This window comes from Gorilla gorilla, chromosome 18 (assembly GCF_029281585.2).
Source record: "Gorilla gorilla gorilla isolate KB3781 chromosome 18, NHGRI_mGorGor1-v2.1_pri, whole genome shotgun sequence".
Taxonomy (NCBI): Eukaryota; Metazoa; Chordata; class Mammalia; order Primates; family Hominidae; genus Gorilla; species Gorilla gorilla.
In genome coordinates this window covers 14887960-14914662 of record NC_073242.2, presented here as the reverse complement: position 1 = coordinate 14914662, position 26703 = coordinate 14887960, and the positions used below count along the sequence as shown (strand labels likewise).

General features: G+C 53.7%; 3 protein-coding genes, 1 long non-coding RNA gene and 1 pseudogene across 4 annotated transcripts in view; 4 read left to right on the top strand and 1 right to left on the bottom strand.

Moving 5' to 3' along the window:
• LOC129527566 (uncharacterized) overlaps window positions 1-25053 on the bottom strand; it is a 131392-nt gene extending 106339 nt beyond the window's left edge. The window contains exon 1 of the long non-coding RNA XR_010131504.1: window positions 24946-25053. This is a non-coding gene — a long non-coding RNA (uncharacterized lncRNA). The remainder of the gene's footprint in view (window positions 1-24945) is intronic.
• PRM3 (protamine 3) lies at window positions 214-1561 on the top strand. The gene has a single exon (XM_004057205.4). It carries the CDS (start codon window positions 1151-1153, stop codon window positions 1472-1474), a length of 324 nt encoding a protein of 107 aa, XP_004057253.1. The 5' UTR covers window positions 214-1150; the 3' UTR covers window positions 1475-1561.
• On the top strand, window positions 513-636 carry LOC115931140 (uncharacterized; annotated as a pseudogene).
• Window positions 5413-6872, top strand: TNP2 (transition protein 2). The gene is made up of 2 exons (XM_004057201.5): window positions 5413-5894; window positions 6717-6872. Exons 1-2 carry the CDS (start codon window positions 5495-5497, stop codon window positions 6731-6733), a joined length of 417 nt encoding a protein of 138 aa, XP_004057249.1. The 5' UTR covers window positions 5413-5494; the 3' UTR covers window positions 6734-6872.
• Window positions 18509-24170, top strand: SOCS1 (suppressor of cytokine signaling 1). Its single transcript, XM_019012606.3, has 2 exons — window positions 18509-18636; window positions 19187-24170. Exon 2 carries the CDS (start codon window positions 19237-19239, stop codon window positions 19870-19872), a length of 636 nt encoding a protein of 211 aa, XP_018868151.1. The 5' UTR covers window positions 18509-18636; window positions 19187-19236; the 3' UTR covers window positions 19873-24170.
• Window positions 25054-26703: the final 1650 nt, after the last annotated feature.

The window sequence follows — 26703 nt, the reverse complement described above, 5'->3', positions numbered from 1 at the left end:
AAATGACCAATCTTTAGGAAGCAACGAGTTTCTGAAAAAAAAAAAAAAAAAAAGACGGAGTTTCGCTCTTGTCACTGGGGCGGTGTGCAGTGGTGCGATCTTGGCTCACTGCAACCTGCACCTCCTATGTTCAAGTGATTCTCCTGCCTAACCTCCTGAGTAGCTGGAGGAGCTAAACAAATTTTTTTTTTTTTTTTTTGGTATTTTTAGTAAAGACAGGGTTTCACGATGTTGGCCAGGCTGGTCTGGAACTTCTGACCTCAGATGATCTGCCTGCCTCACCTCCCAAAGTGCTGGGATTACAGGTGTGAGCCACCACGCCTGGCCTCAAAAAATTTATATTTAAAAAATACCATTGCAGTGTACAAACGACTCATTTCAATGTATAAAAGATAAAGTCCTAAACCCCCTCCCCCCATGCTGAAATTGTGCTGCACAGATGTGGAACCTTGCCAAGGGGCAGCTCCATGATGTCTTCTCTGTGGCCCCAAAACACTTAAGAGGATGTCACTCCACCCTGACCTGGGCAGAGTGGCCTCTGGTTGGTGGTGTCCATCTTGCATCAGTCAGGGACAAAGCAACCCCTTGTTCATCCCAGCTTGGTTTCTGGCCTGTTCCCATGCCTTGGACAAACAAACAATGCTTAGGAGCCATTGCCTTTCAAGAAGATTTCACACTTTCAGGCCCCCGAAGGAAGAGTTCCAAGGGTTCCTGAGTTTTATGAGCTTACAGAGTGCATACATTTTAAACACACAGCTTGATTTATTTCCAAGGGTTAGCAGTCAAGAAACTCAACAGAGACAGCTCTCTCTGGCTGGTGATTTCTGGGATGTGGGGAGGAGTCTGTGTGTGCCCCTCCTGCTTCTAGAAATTCAATCCCTAACTCCCATCCCAGCTACGAGGGAAACTTTCTCCAGGGCAAATGAGGACTATGGTGTGGCATCCGAACTGGCCCCAGTGCTCAGCCTTGCAGACCTCCCCTGTAGGGGCTGGGAGCTGCCAGTGGCTGAGGTCTGAGTTAACTGTTGTCTCAGACCCAGGTTCCAAAGTGGGGATGGGCTCCCTTTGTGATGTCAGCATTCTGCCCCCACTCGCAGCCCCTTCACCCACTGCCTCACCTCCTTGTCCAGAGAGACAGGCAACGTAGACCATGGGTTCCCGCTGTGCCAAGCTCAACACAGGCCACAGCCCAGGCCACAGCACAGGCCACAGCACGGGCCACAGCATGGGCCATGGCCGGGGCCACGAATCCTCCATGAAAAAGCTCGTGGCCTGTGTGAGTAAGGATAACTTCTCCTTGTCATCAGCGGGCGAGGAAGAGGAGGAAGAGGAGGAGAAGGGGGAAGAGGAGGAGAAAGAAGAGCTGCCAGTGCAGGGCAAGCTGCTGCTGCTGGAGCCTGAGCGGCAGGAGGAGGGCCAGAAGGACAACGCCGAGGCCCAGCAGAGCCCCGAGCCCAAGCAGACACCCTCCTGACCCGCAACGAAGGCCCAGGAAGGGACGCCCACTGCTGCTCCGGCGACAGTGTTCAGAGAAGAGTCAATAAAAAGTCTCTGAGGAATCCTCCCTGTCTCTGGTTCCCCTCACCCTATCCCTTGTGGTCCCACGTGTGCACATGTGTGAAGGCATGTGTGTGTGGGTGCACATGGAGGGAGGCCAGCTGCCAAGGAAGGCTGAACAGCAAGGCTCGGTGACCTTGTTCCCAAGCCCCAGCCAGAGGTTGAGAGGCTTTGAGAGGGGGAAATCATCTCCGCCAAATCTTCCCATCTCTGGGACAGGGGAAATTCCTCTGCGAGTCCCAGCACACCCCAGCCGAGAGCACCCAGCGGGACAGGGTAACTGCCTTCATCGCAGTCCCCACTGTGCTGCCCCAACTATGGACAGTCTTTTAAGAACACTGGCTTGGGAGTTCAGCAGACCTGGGTTCAAACTTCTTTTCTGGTAGCTGCGTGTCCTTGAGCAAGTCACTGCGTGTCTTTGAGCCTCAGGCTGCCCCTCCCAGCGTTCAGGGGAAGCTAATAGCTACTCATGGGTCAGCTGATCAGAAAAATTACCTCAAGTGATGGGTGGGACCAGGCCTGGCACCAGTCAGTGCTGAGCTAGGACAGGGATTGTTGCTGGGGTCATGGTGGTTCCTCTGGGTCCTTCTTGGCTGCAGACTCTTCCATTGCCAGTCTATGCTGCTGGCAACCACCTGCACCCCTACCTGGAAGCTCACTCCTGCCTTCTTCAAGGGGTCTAGCCCTGGGGGCAGAGACAGTGCCCCATGAGAGCAGTAGGCAAAAGAGGCCCAGGGAGGCGACTGGGTACAGACACAGAACCTAGGCCCCATCCTCTCGCTCTGGGCTCGGTGCGCCTTCCGCAAGGAGCTTCGGAGTGCGTCTGCTGCCCACCCTCCTGCCAGCTCCTCCCTCACTCCTTCCATCCCAAAGAAGCCACAAATGTGATCTCCACCACATTCCCTCATAGTCCTCCAAGCACCAGCCACCTTGAGCTAATTCTCTGGATCAGCTGATCCCCTGTCCCCGAGGGGATCCTAGTTGGTACCGTGGCAGTGGGGCTGGGGGCTGGGGAATTTTCAGGGAAGCCTCGGTTTCTCTGGGGGCCATGTTTGAGGTAGGAAGGGGCCTTGGGCTACCCTGAGGGGAGGCCACGGCTCTGCCCTGCAATGGCCTAGGGCAAGGGAGGCCCTGTTATCCCACTACTCCCAGACCCACAAATGACTCGGTTGGTCAGCTTTGTCCTTTTGTCCAAGGCCCAAAGGTCCACCCACCCATTCATTTGCCCAGGAAACATGAGCTGAGTCCCTGTTGTATGCCCCACATGGTGCTAGTCACAAGGGGCCCTGGTAATAAAACATAGTCCCCACTGTCCTGGGAGAGAGTTCACTGCCATGGGTGCGGGGGCAGGTATGTGACGTGCTGCACACCCGCTGCTGGGAGAGGTCAGCCCTCCCTGGGAGGACTGGAAAGGTGTGTGGAGGAGAGGCTGGTTGATGGCAGGCCACGATCCCCATTCCAGGCTATGTGCTTGAGGGTGGGAAAGTGGGGCGTTGGCAGTGGAGGAGCAGGAGACCATGGGAAGGGGGGTCCAGAGACCCAGAGAGTCTTCACGGCTTGGTCTAGCATACACCCCACAACCGGACCTGCTGAGGCCACCCGAGGCAGGGCCCTGAGAACCCTGCTGCAGGTGTCCCTCTAATCGCCGAGAATCCCTTAGTGACCTCGAGAGGAGGCCAGACCTGAATATGACTGGCTCTGCCCCTGATCGGCTAAGGGACTCTAGGCTGGTTACTCCACCTCTCTGAGCCTGTTCCCTCTTTGCTAAATGTAACCATAGTATCTGCCTCACGGGGTGCATAAGTTTCTTGGGGCTGCCATACCAAATGACCACAAACTTGGTGGCTAAAACAACAAAAATGTATTCTCTGCAGTTCTGGAGGCCAGAAGTCTGAAGTTGAGGTGCCAGCTGGGCTGATCTCCCTCCGGAGGCCTTAGCAGAGAATCCTTCCTTGCCTCCTCTAGCTCATACAACTCCAAGCTCGTCTCCATCTTCCCATGGTTTCTTCTTCTCCCTGGGTGACACCTCTTCTGTCTCTCATAAGGACATTTATCATTGGATTTAGGGCCCACCAGCTAAGCCAACATGCTTATCTCAAGATTCTTAGCTTAATTACATCTGCAAAGACCCCTTTTCCAAATATCACATTGACAAGTTCTAGGAGTTATAACGTGGACATAGATTTTTGGGGGTTGCCATTCATTCCACTACAAAGGGTCACTGTGAGGTTTGAGGGCAAAGCTGCCTGGAGAGGGTAAGGTCCAGAGCCCAGCCACGTAGAAAGCATTCAGTAAATGAAAGCAGTTCTCACTGTAAGAAATTTGACATGTTTATTAAGAAATAAACTGCAAAGGCTGGGCATATTGGCTCATGCCTGTAGTGCCAGCACTTTGGGAGGCCAAAGCAGGAGAAAACCTTGAGCTCATGAGTTCAAGACCCACCTAAGCAACAAAGTGAGACCCCCATCTCTACAAAAATAAAAATAAAAAAATTAGACAGGTGTGGTGGCATGCACCTGTAGCCACAGCTACTTGGGAGGCTGAGGTGGGAGGATCGTTTGAGTCCAGGAGGTGGAGGCTGCAATGAGCTGTAATCGTGCCACTGCACTCCAGCCTAGGCAACACAGCAAAACCCTTTCTCAAAAGAAAAAGAAAAAGAAAAAAACTTCCATAAAAGCAGATGATTGCAAATCCTCATAGCAAGAGGCAAAGTTGCACGTGGGCAGAGTGAGAGGTTGGCTTGGGCCGGAGGCCTGCTCGGGGAGGACAGACAGAGACAGAGGGAGTTCCATGCAGAGAGAAGTGGGAAAGTACAGGGCCAAGGGCTAAGCCCAAAGGCATCAGACAAGACAGGGAGGGGTGGAGGGCTCTGGATGGAAACCCAAAGACTAGAAGATCAAATGGCCTAGTGTTCAAACATAAGTCTGGGCTTTCTTCTAGAGGTACTGGGGTATCTGAGCAGGGACGGCGTGATTCAAACGGTATGGCGAGGCTTCGTTAGCAGGGAGGGGAGGAGAATCAAGAGGGAGAAACTGAAGGAGAGAGACGGGTTTGCGAGGGCCTCCTGTAGCTTGACAGGCATCTCAGGCTCATGAGAATACCAGGAAAGAAGGAAAGACACCCCTTTGTCACATAAGGCAATTAAGCCTCAGAAACCACAATGGCCTACCCAAGACTGGACATCAGTGCAAACTGGGATTTGAACCCGGCTCTGAATTTCCCGACTTTAGATCTGGCTGGGGAGGTAGGCTTGCCAAGTGAGCCCTAGGACCACCCCTTGGTCCATGTGGTTACTCATCTTTCATCCATCCACCAAGCCATCTGACCAATTCATCACCTCCGCATCATCTGGGCACTAATCATCTGTCTTAACAACTGCCCACCATTCAGCTGCCATCACCAGGGTCAGGGCTGCACTCCTGGCACCCAAGCTGCCCAGGGTGTTAAGAAAAACACCTGACGATGCTGGTCAGTGATGTTTACTGAGCTCTTATTGTGGGCTGGGCCTGAGCTAACTGCTTGATATAAATTCTCTCCTTTATTAATAATTCTTCTAATGTCCGAATGAGGTCAGTACAATTATTATCCCTATTCTGCAGAGATGGGGAAACTGGGACTTGTTCAGGCGAATCCCCAGGGCTGACCATGTGGAAAAAGCAGATCTGGGATGCAGACTCAGCTTAATCTGACCCAAGGGCTCCTACCCTGAACCAGCAGCTGGGACTATCCCCAGGGTACCCCTGAGAGCTGCCCCAGCCTGGGGGTGAGGGTAAGGGGTAGGGGCTTTGTCTTGGCTGAGCCACATCTCTCAAACCCCTGTTGCCTGTGCCATCATAATCAGCCCCAACTATATAACCAGGTGGGCTGCCAGGGCCTCTGTAAAGCTAGGCCTGCTGGGAGAGGACGAGGAGGACGTGGCCTCCAAACGTGGCCTCCTATGGACACCAAGACTCACAGCCTTCCTATCACCCACACTCAGCTCCATAGCAACTCTCAGCCCCAAAGCCGCACCTGCACCCGCCATTGCCAGACCTTCAGCCAGAGTTGCAGACAGAGCCATCGTGGCAGCCGGAGCCGGAGCTCCAGCCAGAGCCCGGCCAGCCACCGCAACCCAACTGGAGCCCACAGCTCATCTGGCCACCAGAGCCAGAGTCCCAACACCAGTCCACCACCAAAGCGCCACAAAAAGACTATGAACTCCCACCACTCTCCCAGGCGGCCCACCATCCTGCACTGCAGCTGCCCCAAGAACAGAAAGAACTTGGAAGGCAAGCTGAAAAAGAAAAAAATGGCCAAGAGGATCCAGCAGGTGTACAAAACCAAGACGCGGAGCTCAGGTACCCTTTAAGGAGGTGGGGAAGGGCCACCGAGCCCACAGATGATGGGGAGCAGACCTTGGCGGCAGTGAGAGGAAGGCTGCAGCCAGGTCACAGAGGAACCACAGGCAAGGAGGAAGAGGGAGAAGAGAAACAATGGCAGTTGACTAGCGGAATGTATGATACGTTGACGGACAGGCTCTTTGAAATTGGATGGGTTGATTAGGAGGATGGCAAGATGGACAGATAGCAGATAAGCTAGATGAAAGCATGAATGGAGTTGAGAGGTTGGGTGGATGACTGGGTGGGTAAACAATAAATAGGTAATAGAAAGGATAGTTGGAAGAATGCATTGGTTGAATGATAGGAAGTTTGGATACGATTAGCTGGATGGATGGATAAATGGATGAATGCACTGGCTGGCTAGTTATTTGGTTGGTTAGGTAGATGATTAGTTTGAAGATTGTGGTTGGTGGATGAATTGGTTAGAAATAGAGTTAAATAGTTGTAGAAGTTTTGATGGGTTGGTTTGATTGGTTAAATATTATCTTAATAGAGTAATATAGAGTAATTGAATAAACAGATAGAATAATAGATATCTAGACTAATGGGATAGAATGGGAAAGAAATGTTGAATAAATGAATGGAATGAGTGAACTAATGAATGGATGGATACATGGATTCATATAGGTCAAAAGGACACTGACGGTAGTCTAAACTCTATCTATGTCCCATATTCAATCACAAATGAGTAGTTGTAAGACCTTACAGGAGGTCAAGGAGGTCAGTGACTTCATGAAGTGCTCAGCTATTAAAGGTTCCTTTCCCACTCTTATCCCTTAGGACGGAAATCCAACTAATGAGACCGCACTCCTTGGCTTGTTCCTGCGTGTTTCACCCAAAGGAGAAAATGCTAGGATGAAGTCAATCTTCTTGCAGGAACATGTTACTATGGTGATTTCTACGCAACACTAATTAAAGCTTGTACCTGGAAGACTATCCCTGAGTAGTCATAGTCATTTTGATTTCACTAATAAAGGTGTTATGTGTTTTGGGGGCCTGCACAGGGGCAGAAATGAATGGGGGTAGGATGCCAAGAAGCCTGCAGAGTCCACTCTGCTTGGATAACAATCTTTTGCCCTGTATGCTCCCACATGGGTGTGTACACATGTGGACACACAAGATGCACACACGTCCACAACCTATTCACGTGATCCACATGTACGTAGCCCAAGAACATGACAGGAGACAGGAAGAGGGGTTCAGAATGTGCCTTTTGCAATCCAGAGCATCCTGAGTTTGAATCCTGGCTCATCTTTCGTACTCGCTGTGTGACCCTGGACTGTGACCAACCTCTGAGTCTCACTTGTTGATTCTGTAACATAGTACCAACCTCAACGTTCCTCAAAGCAGCCATTTCAACAAACTTTTACTAAGGGACCAAAGTCTGTTCAGGGGCTGTGCTGGGCTCTGGGAACAGAACTAGAGAACACACAAGGCCCTGCCCTCATGGAACTTACAGTCCAAACACACGAGACTTCTCAGAATGAGCTGTATCAAGGGAGCAGGGTGATGTCATGCCCCCGTGAGGGAAGGAGCCTGGGTTAGAACCTGTGTTCCAGAGGAGCTGGCATAGAATCTGAAGGTGCTGGGACATGAGCTGGGGGCACCAGGTGGGGGCCAGACCATGCCGGGGTTGTACCAATCTCTGCAGGAAGGAGCTTGGACATTATTCTTGGTGTGAGAAGTCAGGGGAGGGTTTCAACTGGGTGAGTTGATAAGAGTCTGGTGTGTGCTTTTTTCTCTGAGACCATCTCACTCTGTCACCCAGGCTGGCGTTTAGTGATGCAATCATGGCTCACTGTAGCCTTGATCTCCCAGGCTCAAGCCACCCTCCCGCCTCAGGTTCCCCAGTAGCATGACATGCATCACCATGCTTAGCTATTTTTGACTTCTCGCTCTGTCGCCCAGGCTGAAGGGCAGTGGCACCATCTCAGCTCACTGCAACCTCTGCCTCCTGGGTTCAACCAATTCTCCTGCCTCAGCCTCCCGAGTAGCCGGGATTACAGGTGCCCACCACACCTGGCTAATTTTTGTATTTTTTTTCCCCACTGTGCAGGCGTTTTGTCACTGCTTTTTATTTTTATTTCATTTTACTTTAAGTTCTGGGATACATGTGCTGAACATGCAGGTTTGTTACACAGGTATATATGTGCCATGGTGGTTTGCTGCACCTATCAACCCATCATCTAGGTTTTATGCCCTGAATGCATTAGGTATTTGTCCTAATGCTCTCCCCTTTCCCACCACACCCCAATTTTTGTATTTTTTTTAGTAGAGATGAGGTTTCACCATGTTGGTCAGGTTGGTCTCAAACTCCTGACCTCAAGTGATCCACCCGCCTTGGCCTTCCAAAGTGCTGGAATTGCAGGCGTGAGCCACTGTGTCCGGCGTATTTTTTTACTTTTTGTAGAGATGGGGTCTCACTACGTTGCCCAGGCTGGTCTTAAAAACTCCTGGGCTCAAGCAATCCTCCCACCTCGGCCTCCCAGAGTGTTAGGATTACAGGCGTGAGCCACTGAACCAAGCCTGGTATGTGTTTTCTTTTTCCTTTTTTTTTTTTTCTGAGATGGAGTCTTGCTCTGTCGCCCAGGCTGGAGTGCAGTGGCGCGATCTCGTCTCACTGCAAGCTCCGCCTCCCAGCTTCACACCATTCTCCTGCCTCACCCTCCCGAGTAGCTGGGACTACAGGTGCACACCGTCACACCCGGCTAACTTTTTTGTATTTTTAGTAGAGACAGGGTTTCACCGTGTTAGCCAGGATGGTCTCGATCTCCTGACCCTGTGATCCGCCTGCCTTGGCCTCCCAAAGTGCTGGGATTACAGGCGTGAGCTACTGCGCCCGGCCACCTGGTGTGTGTTTTCAAAGTGGTGCTGGCTGCTGTGTGGAGACTGGATTGCAGGGGATGGGACAGGGTACAGCAATTGGCAGAATGGCAGCCCGGTCTAGCGGGGAGATTTTCCACAACAGGTGGGCTGGAGGTTCCCCCCAAGATAATGCCCAGAGTCCTGCCTTCCTCATTCGTCTTTCGCAAGCATTTACTGAGCACCCACTTGTGCGGGCTTTGGGCTAAGGCCAAGGAGGGAAGATAAGGGTGAACCAGACAGAACCCTGCTTCCAAGTAGGAAACCTGCTCTCATTTGCAAAATGGGCACCCTTGCTGGGAGGTTGGGAGAGGTCAGTGTGTCATGCATGTGACATGGTGTCCGGGCTCAGTGCTTGGCACTCAGTAAACCTCTGCTGTTAACATGGCATAAAAAGTACCAGGCAGATTTTCGTGAAGGAATGCCGGCTGCCAGACAAAAGGACTGGGGAATGGCCAGGGTCTTGTGTGAATTGGCTTCTGACCTTCATACCCACAGCCTTGGTTTTAGGGTCAGACTCAAGTTCGCCCTAGTTCTCACTATCCTAGCTGCGGCGGCTGGGACTAGACCACTCTGAGCCTCACTCTCCTCCTCTGTCTAATGGGCTCATCATTCTGACATACCGGGGGGCGGGGTACCCAGCAGCCTGGTGTGTGATAAGGTGCCCAGCACAGCGCCAGACACAGGGTCACTTTGTTTTCTTTTGTGCTGCATTTGACATTTGGGCTGAAGGAACAGGGTGAACAGGTGAAGGGAGGTGGGGCAGGAGTAGAAATGAGTGGTGATGGGCTGTCTGCAGGGAAGGGAAATGGACCCAGGTGTCTTGGGGAAGGCCTTGCAGGACTCCAAGCTTTGCTGAGCCCGTCCCAGGCAGTGGCATGACATGGAAGGTCCTCTTTCAGATCTCAGCTGTGTGGCCTTGAGCAAGTCATGTCCCCTGTCTGCATCCTGGTCTTTTCTGTAAAATGGGAGGCTAATGGTGCCTGCCTGGAGGGGTCCCAGTGGAGGTTCATTGAGATAATGCACCTGCAAGCATCCAAGAGAAGGCCTGGTCCATCCGATCAATGTCACTCAATGTCACCGTCAGTCTCCTTTCCTTGGGTCCCTTTATCCTCCTCTCACAGCAGGGAAATGTACCAGGTTGTTTCTATTAGGAGAGGGTGTGGGGAAGCACCCAAGCATACTCCGGAATTCCATTTATCGAGCACCTACTAGATGCCAGATGTTTTGACATAAATATTTCCACGGAATCCACACTCCTCAACAAGAGACATTATTGGTCCCACTGTACAGATGAAGAAGCTGAGACTCAGAGGTGAAACAACTTGGTCAAGGACTCCTGGCAGGCAGGTCTGAGATAAGAGATTCATGTTTTGCCCAAAACTTACTGGTTCCCAAATGTAAGGCCACATTAAGCCATGACAGTCACTGACACATCGGTGCAAAAGAGTTAGGGAGGCCCTTCTGGGGAACATATTTTGAAAGAGGAAGTGGAGACAGGGTTAGACATAAATTCAGGGACTTTGAGCCCCACTCACCAAAGGACCTCCCTACTTCCTGGGCAGTGTCCTTTTATGATATGATTACTGAAGGTAAATCTTTTATTATAAGCCAATGGACTGGGTCACACGTGTCGCTTATGGACCTACCTTTAACTCCACATTTCCCTGAAACCAACACCAACACAACCAACACAAAAGTGGCACAAACACGGATACTCACATATACAATCACAGCTCACCACAGCCTCGAACTCCTGGCCACATGTATGAAGAAGCAGCTGTTCAAACCCACTCAGACACAGAGACCCACATTCACATGTGGACCCCAAATACACACACACACCCCTACATGTGCATGCAGGCTCTCAGTCACCTCCCCTGACCCTTCCCACAGGAAACACACATGTAGGCAAGCACTCACAATACACGCCACCCTTGTACAGTCAGACGCACGATGATGACAGGAAAAAAAAAATCCAACCACAGATTCATGCTTTCACTTACTCGGCTTGGGGTGGGTGGCAGCAGGTTGGGGACAGGCCTGCTGGAGACCCAAATTCAGGAAATGGAGAGAGACAGACAATAAATCCAGCCAGCAAGAGAGTACGTGGGTTCTGAAGATGAGCTGTCTTGATACTCAGAGATTTAATTTCAGTGGGCTACTGGGGGGTGAGGTGAGGTCTGGGGAACAATGAGGTGCAACCTGTCCTGTGGTGGGGTTACCTGCAGGGCTGTCACTCCTGTGGGCCTGAGGGATCACCAAGGGGAAGTGCAGTGGTCCTGGGTTGGGGCAGGAGTCGGGAATGGAGTGGTCAGATGAGAGGGCAGACCCTGGTGGAGTTGCCCATGTGAACTATGATGCGAAAGGAAAAACATCTCAAACCCTGCAGCCACACAGACCCAGCTTCAAATCCCAGCTCCCCCATTCCCTTGCTGGGTGACCCCAGGACTATTCCTTAATCTCTCTGAGTCTCAGGTGCGTCTCACACTTTGTAAAGAGAACCGAGGAGACCATGCTGTTCACTGCTGAATCTCCAGGACTTAGCACAGTGCCTGGCACATATTAGGAGTGCAGTAAGTATTTGTTGAATATATGAAAGAAGAAGCAGGCATTAAAGCAACAATGAGAAGCCACCACTTACCAAATCATCAAATAGGCAAAAATGGAAAAAGTATGATAATGGTGAAGGCATGGGGAAACATTGTTGAATGCTTTTGCCCAGAAGGTAAATGTGCACAGCACGCTGGCAGGTGACTGGCTGGCACCTATGAACATTCAAACGGTAAGAACGGTTTATCACATGTGTGCCAAGAGGCTGTACAGGGAAGTGCAGGCCACGCTGTTTGCAAGAGCAAAAATACAACCTATGTGTCCACCCACCGGGGACGGCTAAATGAACACACGCTGAGGAGTATCATGCGGTTCTTAAGGAGCATGGGGTCGATCTATATGTGATCTAGCCAGATTGCCAGAGGATCTGTTGGGTGGAAAGTGCAAGATGGAGAAAGACATGACATTGATAGAGGGAAAAGTCCTACACAAAGGAATACTATTTTTTTTTTTTTAAATAATTGGGGTCTTGCTCTGTCACCTAGGCTGGAGTGCAGTGGCACAATCATAGCTCACCACAGCCTCGAACTGACCACAAGTGATCCTCCCAGCTCGACCTCCCAAAGCGCTAGGATTACAGGCATGAGCCACCACACCCGGCCAAGGAACATAATTTTTATGGGTCAAAATACAAGCATGTAGATTCATAGAAAAAGATCCCAGGGTGGGAGCAGTGGCTTATGCCTATAATCTCAGCGCTTTGCGAGGCCCAGGCGGGAGGATCACTTGAAGCCAGGAGTTTGAGACCAGCCTAGGAAACAAAGTGAGACTCTGTCTCCCTAAAAATGAAAAAATTAGCTGGGCATGGCAATGCGTGCCACCTACACGGGAGGCTGAGTCAGGAGGATTGCTTGAGCACAGTGGGGGTGGGGGTGGGGGTGGGGGTGTCAAGGCTGCAGTGAGCTGTGTTCACGCCACTGCACCCCAGCCTGAGTGACAGAGGGAGAGCCAGTCTCAAAAAATAAAAATAAAAATAAAAAAGATCCCAAAGAACAGACCAAGCTGGTGCCTGGGTTACCTAGGGGGAGGAAAACTGAAGGAAAAAGAGGATAAAAAAGGAATGAGCATCAGTGAATGTGTCTAATGGGTGCTCAGCGAAGCTCTGTTGAATCTGGAGAGGCAGTAAAGGCATGTGGATATAACATCAGCCCCTGCTCTGGGCTTGCTGGTCTGGGCAAGGTGACCCAGAACGCTCTCCCACAGAGGGACTCATCACTCCAGGGCAGGCAGAGGTCCAGCCCAGCCCTCTCCTTCCTCCAGACGAGTCTCTTCCTAGAAGCCACCAGGGCTGCCTTGGGGTGTCCGGCTTACCTTTGGCCTCATGCACTGCCCAGGGCCTCACATTCTTGTCATGCTCTGCCCGGAATACGCTCTCCCTCAGTTCCCTTGGTGAGAGCTCTTTTTTTTTTTTTTTTTTTTTTTTTTTGAGACAGGGTCTCCCTAAGTCGCCCGGGCTGGAGTGCAGTGGTGTGATCTCAGCTCACTGCCATCTCTGTCTTCCGAGCTCAAGTGATCCTCCCACCTCAGGCTCCCAAGTAGCAGGGACCACAGGTATGTGTCACCATGCCCAACTAATTTTTTCATATTTTTGTAGAGATGGGGTTTTGTCATGCTGCCCAGGCTGGTCTTGAACTCCTGAACTCAAGTGATGCTCACTCTTTTTTTTTTTTTGAGATGGAGTCTTGCTCTGTCGCCCAGGCTGCAGTGCAGTGGCGCCATCTCTGCTCACTGCAAGCTCCGCCTCCTGGGTTCACGCCATTCTCCGGCCTCAGCCTCCCAAGTAGCTGGGACTACAGGCACCCACCACCACGCCCGGCTAATTTTTTGTATTTTTAGTAGAGACGGGGTTTCACCGTGTTAGCCAGGATGGTCTCCATCTCCCGACCTCGTGATCCGCCTGCCTCCGCCTCCCAAAGTGCTGGGATTACAGGCGTGAGCCACTGCGCCCGGCCGTGATGCTCACTCTTTACAACTCAGTTGAGGGTTACCCCTCCCTGAGCCTGTTCAGGGCACTGCCAACTGGGCCAGTAGACGCTGGGCTTCCCACATCGTGGCATGTGAGGAGACTGCTGCTGCTCTGTGTGCCCTGAGACCAGACGCCTCCTCAGAGAGAACTGGGCCCAATTCTACCTCTCATTGCGATACCCGACATTCTCAACAGCATCACCACAGTGAGGGCCCATGGACATGAGGAATCTTCCTGCCCCACACTCTTAACGTCCCCAGCCTGCTGCGTGCTAGCTCTTGTGCCTAGTTTCATAGTTTCTGCAAGTTCTTTGCCCCCTATGTCACCGCTGCTGGTCCTTGCTGTCAGCTGCTGACACCTAATTTGTCACTTATGGGATGGGGTGGGGTGGGTAGAAACTGGTTAGGCTTGTTGGAATACTGTGCAAAAATGGAGTGAATAGGCCACGACAAAGATCCCAAGGGATTTACTGAGGAACAGGCACTGTGCTTCCCAGGCTCGGGCTTTGTGAGAGTTCTCTGGGCCACTGGATTCAGTCAACTTGCCTGAAGCCACACAGCTGATGGGGAGGGGAGCTGGGACTGCAAGCAGGTGTGTCTGGACCCCTCCACCAGCATTCCTAGAATTCTACTTTCCTGCCCCTCCTATTTTGCAGCTGTTAACGAAACAATCTTGACTGCTTTCTGAAAGCCAGTGACTACTGACTACTTCAAGTAACAGCTGACTTCACCTCTCCTTTCTTCACCTGTGACTGCTAGAAGAGTCTCATCAAGTCTCCAGGACTGGCGCCACTTTGGAGTCCAGCCACTGGCTCATGCCATCGCTCCCTGGCCTCTCACACCTTCTCCTTGGACTCGGGTCCTTTGAGCTCACACCCCTCTACCCGCCACTGAGACACACAATCGTTCCTGTTGTGGGAGCAGAAGGGATCTACTCCAAACATCAAAGCAACCTCTCCTGACAGAGGACTTCAGGCCAGGTTCTGCCAAGCCCCAGGGCTCCCCAAAACACCTTCACCAAGTTCCACCAGTTCCCGGAGTTGTGCTCTCCTCATCTGATCAAGGGAAACACATAATTTCCAATTCACAGGACCATGGGAAAGTGTCCCAAGGCCACTACTACAGCTCATCGTGGCTAAAGCCCAGCAGCTGGGAAGGTCAGCAGCTAGAAGGCTCTTTCCACAGTCAGTCCTATGCTGTCGCTTGGGCCTGGATGGCTGGTCCATGCACTCAGGGCAAAATCCAAAGCCCTGCCACAGCCCAGCAAGGCCCTGCCTGATGGATCAGACCCTGCCAACCCCTATGCCTCACCCCTACACCACCCCCTGGCTCGCTATACCAACTCTCCTTTCCTATCTTCAAGCACCCCCACCACAGGGCCTTTGCACTGGCTGTTCTCGCCACCTGGGGTCTTCATCCCACTTTTAGAAAGACGTCAGTGCTAATGTCACCACCTCCAAGAGGCTTTCCCTAACTTCCTTATCTCACCCTACAAACACCCAGTCACCCCTTTCTCTCTGTTTCTTCCCCACATAGCACCCAGTATGGTCTGCACTGATGGTGTGAATTCACTGACTCCCCTAGGTCTGCCTGAAGACCTCTGAGTCCCCTGCGCCTGGCACACAGTAAGAACTCAATAAATATCTGCTGAATAAATACTGAAGAAGTGAAATAGATATGTTATTATCCCATCTTGCAAATATGGAAACTGAGGCACAGAAAAGCTAAGAAGCTGGCCCCAGGCCACATGCTTATGAAATGACCCATTTAAATTCAGACCAGCGGTCAGCAGAATCCACACTGTGAGCCCCACTGCTCGGGGTTCCCAGGGGCACAGACTCCCATGGGAACCTCCCTGACACATGGGTTAGAGGAAAAGCAGGGCTGAGGAATTCCGGGGCAGAGGCCAGTTTCACGATTACACACCCTGGCCAGGAGCTACTTTTCCCAGCAAGGCGCCACCAAAGCCGGAAAGAGAAACTGAAAAGCTAAGTGCCATAAGCCACCAGGATCTTGACTTCCCCCAGATGCTGGCTGGGCCCCTCACATTTGGGGTACGAGGATCTGCCAAGATAGGGAGGAGAATGTTTCCACACATCTGGCTGTGGCTGTGGTTTAGTAAGCTGTGGATATAGGGCTGGTCCATCCGCCCTGTGACAAGAGGTCATTGTGCCAAGCACCGACTCCATGCCTGGCATTTTGCCCTTGGCTCTGCATGTCTGGCTGCTCTGTGAGGTACGAGATGTCCAGAGATCACTTTGCAGTTGGGGCAAATGAGCTCCCAAGACGACAGGTCACTTGCCCAAGGTCATGCAGCAGGTCTGGGGTCAGAGCCTGGTCCCATCCTACCGAGCACTCTGAGCCCCTCAGGGTTTCGCACTGCCTGGCTTCCTGTCAGCCTGGTGCCCAGCCCTCCAGGAGAACAGCCCACAAGGTGGATGCTTGTCAACCAGCAGATTTCCTTTTCTCTTTCGGCATCTGGATTTGGTTTCATTTTGAACACAGGACTTCAGAAGATGAAACCAAAGCTGTCTGTCACTGGTGGCAGTGAGGAGAACCCACGTGTGCTGAATGTACCTTTAGAAGGTTTCCTGCTCCCTTGCTGTGCCTTCCCTGGCCTGTGGTCCCTGGACTAGGGCTTCAAACATAGATATAAGGCAGTGCTTTGGGAAGCCAGGGCAGGAGGGTCACTAAAGGACAGGAGTTCGAGACCAGCCTGGGCAACGTAGTGAGACCCCATCCCTACAAAAAATTTAAAAAATTAGCCGGGTGTGGTGGCATGTGCCTGTAGTCTCAGCTACTCAGGAGGCTGAGATGGGAGAATCTCTTGAGCCCAGGAGGTCGAGGCTATAGTGCCTCCTCGATCCTATCACTACACTCCAGCCTGAGCAACAGAGCAACACTCCATCTCTTTAAAAAAAATGGACACAGGGGTTGAAGCCATGCGTCTGTGGGCTCCACAGGCACCCTCAGATGAACAACAAACATCTACCGACTGCTTATTAGACACTACGGGCTGTTTTAAGCACCTGACCCATAATCACTCATTTAATTCCCGCACAACCCCGGGATGGAGGTACTATTTATTTTTCTTTTTGAGACAGGGTCTTACTCTGTTGCCCAGGCTGGAGTGCAGTGACGCAATCGTGGCTCACTGCAGCCTTGACCTCCTGGGCTCAAGCAATCCTCCTGCTTCAGCCTCCCAAGTAGCTGGGACTGCAGGTGCAATCCACTACGCCTGGCTGATTTTTGTACTTTTTTTTTTTTTTTTTGTAGAGAGGGGGTCTCACTTTGTTGCCCAGGCTGTTCTCAAACTCCTGGGCTCAAGCAATCCTCCTGTCTTGGCCTCCCAAGTGCTGGGATTATAGGCATGAGCTACTGCGCCCTGCTAGAGGTACTATTATTATCCCCATTTCACAGATAAAGAAACCATGGCAGAGAGGTTAATTACATGCTCAAGGTCACAAGAATAGAAAGGTGCAGAGTTGGAACTGGGTCTCCTTGTATTCCATCACCCTCCACAGAGTGTGGCCTCCAGCAGATGTTCAGTGGACATCTCTCGAATGACCACACACCTGACCTCTGGTGCAGGCAAGGTTCTGCATCTTCTCTCACCCCCTCACGCACGCGCACGCACACACACGCACAACCTAAGAGGCTACACCAATGACCACCACCAGCCCTGGCCACATGCAGATTCAGGGCACTGATGGGGTGCTAAGCCGGGCTGATTCTGGGCCACTCCCTGTATTCAGGAGGTTAATAAGGACCTAGGCTCTGCCTGGGGAAGGAGGCATCGTGGGGCCAGGGAGGCGGGAAGGGACCGAGCACCAGAGCTTCCAGGAGAGAAGCCGTCTGGGCTGCTGCCTGAGAGCTGTCTGTAGAGGGCAGTGTGTCCCAGTGTGAGGCCAGTAACCAAGTGCCCAGCCTAGCCAGGCTTTTATGTGGCCCCTTGTGATGCTGGGGCTCCTCACATGCCTTCATTCAAAAATACACGGAGCAGCCAGGCACCTACTCCACGGCCTTGCACGACAATCGGAATCACTAAATCACAAACACGTGTGCAAATTACAGCCCTGACGACCGACCGCTCACCATCCCAAGCCCCGGCCGTGTGTGTGGTGGGAAGGCAGTCTTTGAAGGGCAGATGCCTGACGGAGCAGTAGGAGGGGGAAATCTATGAGGAAGGGGTCGGGGGAGAGGAGGGCTAGGAAACCAGGTTTGGGGATTCATCACGTCTGAGAATGCACCATTTTTTCACTGGGCTCCAATTTGATGTCGTCCAGCTGCTCCTCTCCCCAAAATGAAGACGGGGAAGGTGGGATCCAGGTCCAGAGCTCCCAATCTGCAAGCCATTGCAAATCCCAGCCCCTCCCCGGCCTCAGTTTCTTCCGCAGCCGGGGAGTGGGAGCGCAGGGAGGGCAGTCGAGGCCACCAGGGACCTTGCCCGGCCCCGCCCAGTTTCCGAGGAACTGAGCCGGGGTGGAGGCGCCCGCGCCGCCAGGGGTTCCTCTGAAGCCTGTGGTCAGGCCGCCGCTTCCCGGGAAGCCCGAGCCAAGACCAGAGGCCGCGGCCGGCCGGGGCTTCGGGACAGCAGGGCGGGCGACTGAGGGCGTCGACGGCGGGTGGAGCAGGGGCTAGGAGGGGGTCTAGGGGTGGGGTCAGGCTCAGGGTTGGGGACACCTTCTGTGGCCTCCTAGGGGGATCTGGCTGCAGGGGAGGAGAGGACAGGGCTCTGCCCCCGGCGGGTGTGGAGACACCTGGGGCGGAGGAGGGTGTGTCAGGGCGCGTCCCAAGAGGGCCTGGCGGCAGAAAGTGGAACCCGAGGTAGCGGGGCAAAAGCGGGGTCGCCAAGTCCGAAGGAGGGGTCCGAGAAGTGGCCAGAAGGCGCAGGGTCGGGGCCAGAGCCCCTCGAGAGGCGGGTGCTGGGGCAGGTGCGAACAGGCGGGCAGAGGGCCCCGCGGGAGGGTCCAGAAGAGAGGGAAACAGGGCCGAAGCGGTCCTCGCCGGACGCCACCGCGGAAAGAGAAACCAAAAGTGGAGCTGGGGGCGGGGCCGGCAGGGGGCGGGGCCTCCCGCCGTCGCTAGCCCCGCCTCCAAGCCCGTTTAAAAGACTGGCGCAGGGGCGGGCGCCGAGCAGAGCGAGCTGCGGCCGTGGCAGCTGTACGGCTCCTGGCCCCGGAGCATGCGCGAGAGCCGCCCCGGAGCGCCCCGGAGCCCCCCGCCGTCCCGCCCGCGGCGCCCCGCGCCCCGCCGCCAGGTGAGCCGAGCCCTGGGCGAGGAGGCGGGAGGGAGGAGGGAGGGGAGTCCAGGGCAGCCAGGAGTCGGGCGGGCCTCGGGGGCTGCAGGATGGGGTCGCGGCCGCGATGCCCCTGTCCCTCGCCGGCCCCACCCAGGCCGCCCCCCGCGCGCGGGGCTCCCGCAGCACAGCGTTTCTCCGGCCCTAGCCCAAATCGCCCAGACCAGGCGCGGATCCCAGCCTGGCCAGCAGGCGGCGGGCGCGGGGCGGCGAGCCGGGGCCGGACGGCTGGAGCCAGAGCCGGCTGCTCTCCACGCCCCCCTCTCGGTGCTGCCCCGAGGCCGGACTCCGCCTCCACCGAGCCCCCACCCGCCGGGAAGAGCTCCGCGGAGTACAGAGCCCATTTTCTAGCTGTGTCCACTGAGGCTGAATGGATCCGCGCGGACTTGGTGCTCCGTGCTCGCCCCCTAGGGCCGGGTCCGCCGGGAGCGCCGCCCTCCGGAGTTGTCCGGCTGGCGCACACCTGCCCGGCCCCGCAGCGCCCCAGCTCACCGCCTTGTCTCCCCCGCAGCGCACCCCCGGACGCTATGGCCCACCCCTCCGGCTGGCCCCTCCTGTAGGATGGTAGCACACAACCAGGTGGCAGCCGACAATGCAGTCTCCACAGCAGCAGAGCCCCGACGGCGGCCAGAACCTTCCTCCTCTTCCTCCTCCTCGCCCGCGGCCCCCGCGCGCCCGCGGCCGTGCCCCGCGGTCCCGGCCCCGGCCCCCGGCGACACGCACTTCCGCACATTCCGTTCGCACGCCGATTACCGGCGCATCACGCGCGCCAGCGCGCTCCTGGACGCCTGCGGATTCTACTGGGGGCCCCTGAGCGTGCACGGGGCGCACGAGCGGCTGCGCGCCGAGCCCGTGGGCACCTTCCTGGTGCGCGACAGCCGCCAGCGGAACTGCTTCTTCGCCCTTAGCGTGAAGATGGCCTCGGGACCCACGAGCATCCGCGTGCACTTTCAGGCCGGCCGCTTTCACCTGGATGGCAGCCGCGAGAGCTTCGACTGCCTCTTCGAGCTGCTGGAGCACTACGTGGCGGCGCCGCGCCGCATGCTGGGGGCCCCGCTGCGCCAGCGCCGCGTGCGGCCGCTGCAGGAGCTGTGCCGCCAGCGCATCGTGGCCACCGTGGGCCGCGAGAACCTGGCTCGCATCCCCCTCAACCCCGTTCTCCGCGACTACCTGAGCTCATTTCCCTTCCAGATTTGACCGGCAGCGCCCGCCGTGCACGCAGCATTAACTGGGATGCCGTGTTATTTTCTGTTATTACTTGCCTGGAACCATGTGGGTACCCTCCCCGGCCTGGGTTGGAGGGAGCGGATGGGTGTAGGGGCGAGGCGCCTCCCGCCCTCGGCTGGAGACGAGGCCGCAGACCCCTTCTCACCTCTTGAGGGGGTCCTCCCCCTCCTGGTGCTCCCTCTGGGTCCCCCTGGTAACTGTTGTAGCAGCTTAACTTAACTGTATCTGGAGCCAGGACCTGAACTCGCACCTCCTACCTCTTCATGTTTACATATACCCAGTATCTTTGCACAAACCAGGGGTTGGGGGAGGGTCTCTGGCTTTATTTTTCTGCTGTGCAGAATCCTATTTTATATTTTTTAAAGTCAGTTTAGGTAATAAACTTTATTATGAAAGTTTTTTTTTTAAAAAAAAAAATAAGTTTTCTAGCGAGTGTGCTTTGGCCAAAAGTTTAACTTGGTTCTGAACAGGTCCAGGGGAGAGGGTCCTAAGGCTGACCTGCTGGGCTGCAGGTGGTGTACGGGGCCTGCTCTGTGGCTGGGCATCCCTCACGGTTCCACCCACAACTCTCCAGGGAGAGAAACGGTTGGTCTAGTTTTGGCGTGTGTCCGGTAAGACAGCAGCTCGCGTTTGAGCACTTTGTGCGTGCCAGCCCTCATTCTGTGCTTTGCATACTTAAATTTACTTAATCCTTATAGAGAGGCACAACCCTGTGAGGCACGGGCTCTTATTTCCATTCTACAGAAGGGAAAACTGAGTAAATCTGCCTGTGGCCATTCCTGTCAAAGACAACACTTGGGCCTTTTTTTTGGCTGTCCACTAAGCATCTGCTTGAAATGGATAACAGAGAGGAAACTTCTTTGGTTCTATGACCACAACAGCTTCCAGGGAGGGGTGGGGGTGGGGGCTTAGTGAGTTTTTGGACAGAGGAGTGGCACATTCTGAACCAGCATCAGGGGATACTCAGTTGAGATGAGATGGAGGATACAGGGCTGGGTCTAGTTTCCTTCTTCTCACCCTGCTCTGTCTTGTGTACTTTTTGGTGAAACACACAACTGGGAGCCAGAAGGAGGCTGTGTGGTCTGTGGTGGCGGGAGGGTGCTGCTGGCGGCTAGGGCAATTCCCCTTGCCTCCCTGGGCCTCCACCTTTCTAAGGGCAACTTTCTGCGCATCATAGAGGAGGTTGATGTTTTCAGGAGCCAGGGAAGGGAAGAGTGGCTCCAGGACGTTTGTGGGGCTGGCCCACAGCACCAGAAAGTGTCCAGGACCTGGGTTTCTGGCAACTTCTGTGTCTTTGGCCAGCCTGACACATGGGCCATGCTGGTAACTTGAGGGTTGTACTCAACACATGGTGAACTGAGTCATTTTCAGGTTTAGGGTTAAGCAGCCTGGTGGACACGTCATACTTCATCTTTAGAAGATAGAGTGGCCCTCTTCAGCCTTGGAGACACATATAATAGTGTTTTAATGCTTAATAATACCTTTCAGACTTGAAAGTACAACATAAAATTAACTTGATGGTCAGAGAGTCAGAGCAGCCCAGGCCTGTCTTGGGGATTAAGTAGGTTCCAGGACTTTAAGGATGGCCAGAAGAGATTTAGGATCTCAGAGAGCTTTGGCAATTTCATCCCTTAGTAAGGTGAAGTGGGAGGGAAGGAGGTGATGTCTTATCTCTATCTCCAAAAATCTTGCTTTTTCTTTTTCTTTTTTTCTTTTTTTTTGCCACAGCCCTGCCCTTCCTTCTCTGCTGTGGATTAATTAAGTCCTGTCCTTGTTCTTTCCTGTCTGTTGCCTGCTGTGGGCAGTGTCTGGAGAAACAGAAATCCAAGACGGCAATGCTTGGGGATCTGGTTGTAATACTAGTGTACTCACAGACCCTTAGTGACCACTCACTGGCTGTGCTGGCCCCATTTTACAGATAGGAAAACAGGCTCCAAGAGGCAAAGCAGGACCACAACAAGGGGGGGAGCCAGATTTTGCAAACCCACTCAGGACTTTTTCAGAGGCCGGGCACCACTAGGCAACCCGAGGACCTAACCGCTGCAGTAATGATAGCAGCTGCTCATATTTCTATGTAGCATTGTCTGTGCAGGAACTGCTCCCAGGTCCCGCATCACCTGTGTAAAACACTGAACTCACACCCAGCCTTCCGATGTAGGGACTGTGAACATCCCCGTTTTACAGATGGGAAAACAGGTCCTCCTTGAAAGAGGGGTCCACTAGCAGGTAGCTTGCGATACGTTACAGTTTTTTTCCTCCTTTGAAAAAAGTATGAAAATCATATTTTCCTTACACAAGTGTTGGGTATCCAAACCCATTCCCCTTGCAGAACTTGAAGCAGAACAGCTAAGAGTAAAGGCCCCCTCTGATCACACTTCCCAGAGCTGGTCCCTTCCTCCCTTTATAAGTCACTTAAAATAAATCCATACTAACATAGGTACAGTGACCTAAAGCCCTGGGAGCTGCACCCCACGTCCCGTGTGACAAAGTGTGTGCAGGCACCACTGAAGGGGGAAAAGGCTGTGTGTGTGTGTGTGTGTGTGTGTATGTGTGTGTGTGCACGCACCAGCGCCATGTGGCTTCCCGGGTGGTGCAGATTCTGTCTCTCTCTCAAACCTCAGCTTCATGATTCAGCAGCGCTGACGTCAATTTACAAGAATGAAAAGTGAGAGGAGGGTTTGTGTGTGCAAGAGACTGAGTTGGGGGCCCAGGTGCAGTGGAGGTGTCCTCCCCACTGAGCGGGTGAGCCAGGGCAGTGTGGGGCGGGCACCATGGGAAAGGAGGCACTCTTTGGAATGACAAGGACTGTGTGTGGGTGTGGGGACAGCCTGTGACCAGCCTCCAAGCCACCCTTGACCTGAAAACTCTGGCCCCCGTTTTCCAGATGAGGAAATGGAGGCTCAGACAAGTGCAGCCACCTACTCAAGGTCACACAGCTCGTAAGTGATGGCCAGGACTTGGACCAAATGCATCCCACTCTAAACAACAAGACAGGTTTCTTCTTTTTTTTTCTTTTTCTTTTTTTTCTTTTTTTTAAGACAGAGTCTTGCTCTGTCACCTAGGCTGGAATGCAGTGGCAAGATCACAGGTCACTGCAGAATCAAACTCCTGGGTTCAAGCAATCCTCCCGCCTCAGCCCAGGGACTGAGTAGCTGGGACTACAGGTGTGAGCCACCACACCCATCTAATTTTCTTGTTTTTGGTAGAGATGGGGCCTCGCTATGTTTCCCAGGCTGGTCTCAAACTCCTGGGTTCAAGCGATCCTCCCACCTCAGCCTCCCAGAGTGTTGGGATTACAGGCAGGAATCACTGTGCCCAGCGCAGGATGGGTTTCTTAAATAGCGGGAGAGGGGATGGGATAAGGGAGGAATCTGGTGAAAATGCATATTCCTAGGCTTCACTCAGCCTACTTGATCCTCCCAGCCTTTTGAGTAGGTACTGTCATTATCCCAGGAAGTGGCGAACTGAGCCTCTTCTATGACATAATAGGCAGAAAGTGCTTAGTGCACAACTTAGCATGCAGTAGGTACTAAATACATCTCTGAATGATGCGGTGCCAATAATGATAGTTGAGGTTAATATAGCAAACACTGACTGAGCACCTCCTATGTTACAGGCATTATCCTTTTCCTCCTCTTTTTCTTTTTCTTTTTTTTTTTTCTAAAGAGATGGGGTCTCACTCTGTTACCCAGGCTGGAGTGGAGTGGTGTGATCACAGCTCCTGTAGCCTTGACCTCCTGGACTCAAGCGATCCTCCCACCTGAGCCTCCTGAGTTGCTGGAACTACAGGCATGCACCACCATGTCTGGCTAATTTATTTTTGCCAAGATGGGGTCTCCCTATGTTGTCTAGGCCAGTCTCCAACTCCTGGGCCCAAGTGATCCTCTCACCTCAGCCTCCCAAGATGCTGGGACTATAGGTGTGAGCCACTGTGCCCAGCCAGGCATTAATCTAAGCCGAAAGGATACAGGAATGAACAAAATAGAGGGGTCTGAACCCTGCTTACAGAGTTTACATTCAGGGCCTTGGACAGTAAATAACTAAACATGAAATAAAGGAAAAGGAACATTCCAAGTACATAGTGACAGTGGTCAGATGAAAACTCGACAGGGTGGTTGGACAGTGGATGGGGCTCTTTTAGAAAGGTCAGGAGGTGACACTGAAATTATTGTGCCTGGAATGACAGAAAGGCACCAGCCAGGCAAAGCCAGGAGATGAGATGAGCAGTCCAGGCAGAGAGAAGAGCGAGTGCAAAGGCGCTCAGTCAGGAAGGAGTTCGGCCCATTCAAGAAGGCTGGCAGAGTGGGAGGGGTGAAGAAGCGGGAGGGATGGGCAGGGGCCCGGGCACGTGGGGCCCTGTAGACCTTGGTGGAAAGTGTGGATTTCAAGACTGATGGGGAACGTGGAGGTAACCTGATCTGGCCTGGCTGCTGGGTGGAGATGATCTAAGCAGAGGGCCTGGTGAGATGGGCTTCGGCTTCCTGCCTCACGGTGTATATTTACAAGGGAGCGGTTCATTCTCGGCCAGGCCCTTTGGCTCCAGCCAATCAGACCAACGGCAAGGGAAGGCCACAGGACCTGCCTGGTGGATGCTGGGCCATGGTAGGTGTGGCCAGTTCCACCTGGATGCCAGCTTTGTACCTCTCACCTGGCCTCCCACTGCTATCACTCAGAGCCTCCCCAGGGCTGGGAGCTTACCAGGAATAACATGGTGGGCTTGGCCTGATTTGGGGGTAGGGGGTATCTAGTTTCCTCTAGAGAAGGAGGCACAGTTTTCACCAAAGCACATTCGCACAGGGACAACGGTGCCCAGGTGGGCGCTCAAATTGTCCCAACCGTGGTCCTGGCTCTGGGACCCGACAGACGGCCCTCAGGGGGAACAGGTTCTACAATGACTGTATGGCCCCAGTACAACCTCCCCATCTCCTTCCCCCGACACCCAGGGCGAGTCCGGCATCCCACGCCGCAGCCCTGTATGGCTCCCCGCAGCGCACAGAAGGCCCAAGTCCCACGACGGCCCAGGGATCTGGGCAAGGCACTCACCGCGCTCCCTCCTGTTTCAGGGCCTTTGCTCGTGCCGCTCCCTCGTCCCGTGCATCAGGAGTGCTGTCTACCAGCCAGGGTCGGGGTCGAGGCAGATAAATGAAGTCGGGTCAGCTTTTGTCCAGCTGACGCCCCACGGCGCCTGCACTCTCGACAGGCCACCACGCGCCGCGCCAGTGTCGTCATTGCGCCGCTCTCCCCACCAACCGCTGCCGCAGGCCCACTCGGCGTGGCTCGGCCACGCTCGGCTTGACTTGGCTCGGCTCGGCCACACTCGGCTTCCCTCGGCTTCCTCTCGGCCTCTCGGAAGCACTGCGGGCTCCGCAGCCCTTCTGGCCTTCACGTGGTTCCCAGTTCTCGTGGTACGTCCTGCCTGCCGGGATCTCAGGGCTCTTGGAAGACCCCAGGCCCAGGAAGGGCATGTCCCAAGGTCATGTCAGGTCAAGGCCACAATAGCGAGCCCTCTCCCACGCCCTGTAGTCGTCGGAGACCAACGTGTTCTCCCACTCCATTCCGGTCCACAGCAACCCCTGCCTACCCAACCTCACATAGACCTTAGGTCTTGAACCTCTTTTCCTACCTGGAAATGAGGTTAAGAACTACCCACCTCATGGGCGAAGTTCAATCAAAGGATGCCTGAAAAGTGCTTAATACGTGATGTGTGTCCAGTCATTGGAATCAGCTCTCTCTGCTTGATTCTTTCATTGCTGCTGTTTGTTTGTTTGTTGCTGTTGTTTGAAACACCGTTTCATTGACTAGGCGCGGTGGCTCACGCCTGTAATCCCAGCACTTTGGGAGGCCGAAGTGGGCAGATCACTTGAGACCAGGAGTTTGTCACCAGCCTGGCCAACATGGTGAAACCCCGTCTCTACTAAAAATACAAAAATTAGCCGGGCGTGGTGGCATGGACCTGTAGTCCCAGCGACTAGGGATGCTGAGGCAGGAGACTCGCTTAAACCTGGGGGGCGGAGGTTGCAGTGAGCCGAGATCGCACCGCTGCACTCCAGCCTGGGTGGCAGAGCAAGACTCCGCCTCAAAACGAAAAAACAAACGAAAAACAGTCTCACTGTCGCCCAGGCTGAGTGCAATGACACAATCACAGCTCACTGCAGCCTCAAAATCCTGGGCTCAAGCAATCCTCCTACCTCAGCGTCCCAAGTAGCTGGGACTACAGGCGTGCAACACCACACCTGGCTATTTTTTATTTTTTACTGGAGACGGTGGTCCTGCTATGTTGCCCAGGCTGGTCTCGAAATCCCAGCCTCAGTGATTCTCCCACCTTGTCCTTCCGAAGTGCTGAGGTTACAGGCATGAGCCACCGCGCCCAGACATAACTATAATAATAATTATTATTTTGCATCACACTAGCTGTGCAGACGATTTGAATCAGCATAGCCATGAAGTCAGACCCACCTGGTCCCATTCTCAGGTTGCTTCTTGCTAATAACAGCGGTGACTGCCAGCTCACCCATGTTGCTAGACGCTAGGCATGATTCTAAGTAATTCATGCGTAGTATCCCAATTAATCCTCACAAGAACTGTATGAATCAGGTATGACTATTACTACCTTCATTTTGCAGATGAGGAAACTGGGGCACAGGGTTAAATAACGGGCTTGGGTCACACTGCAGGTAGGTAGCAGAGCCTTGGTGGGGGGCATGGATTCTAATCTCGGGCGGCCTAATTTTATAGCCATGCCTTCGTTTTCATCTCTAAGCTGAGGCTGTCACACCAGTCACTGGAGCTTCACTTGTATTT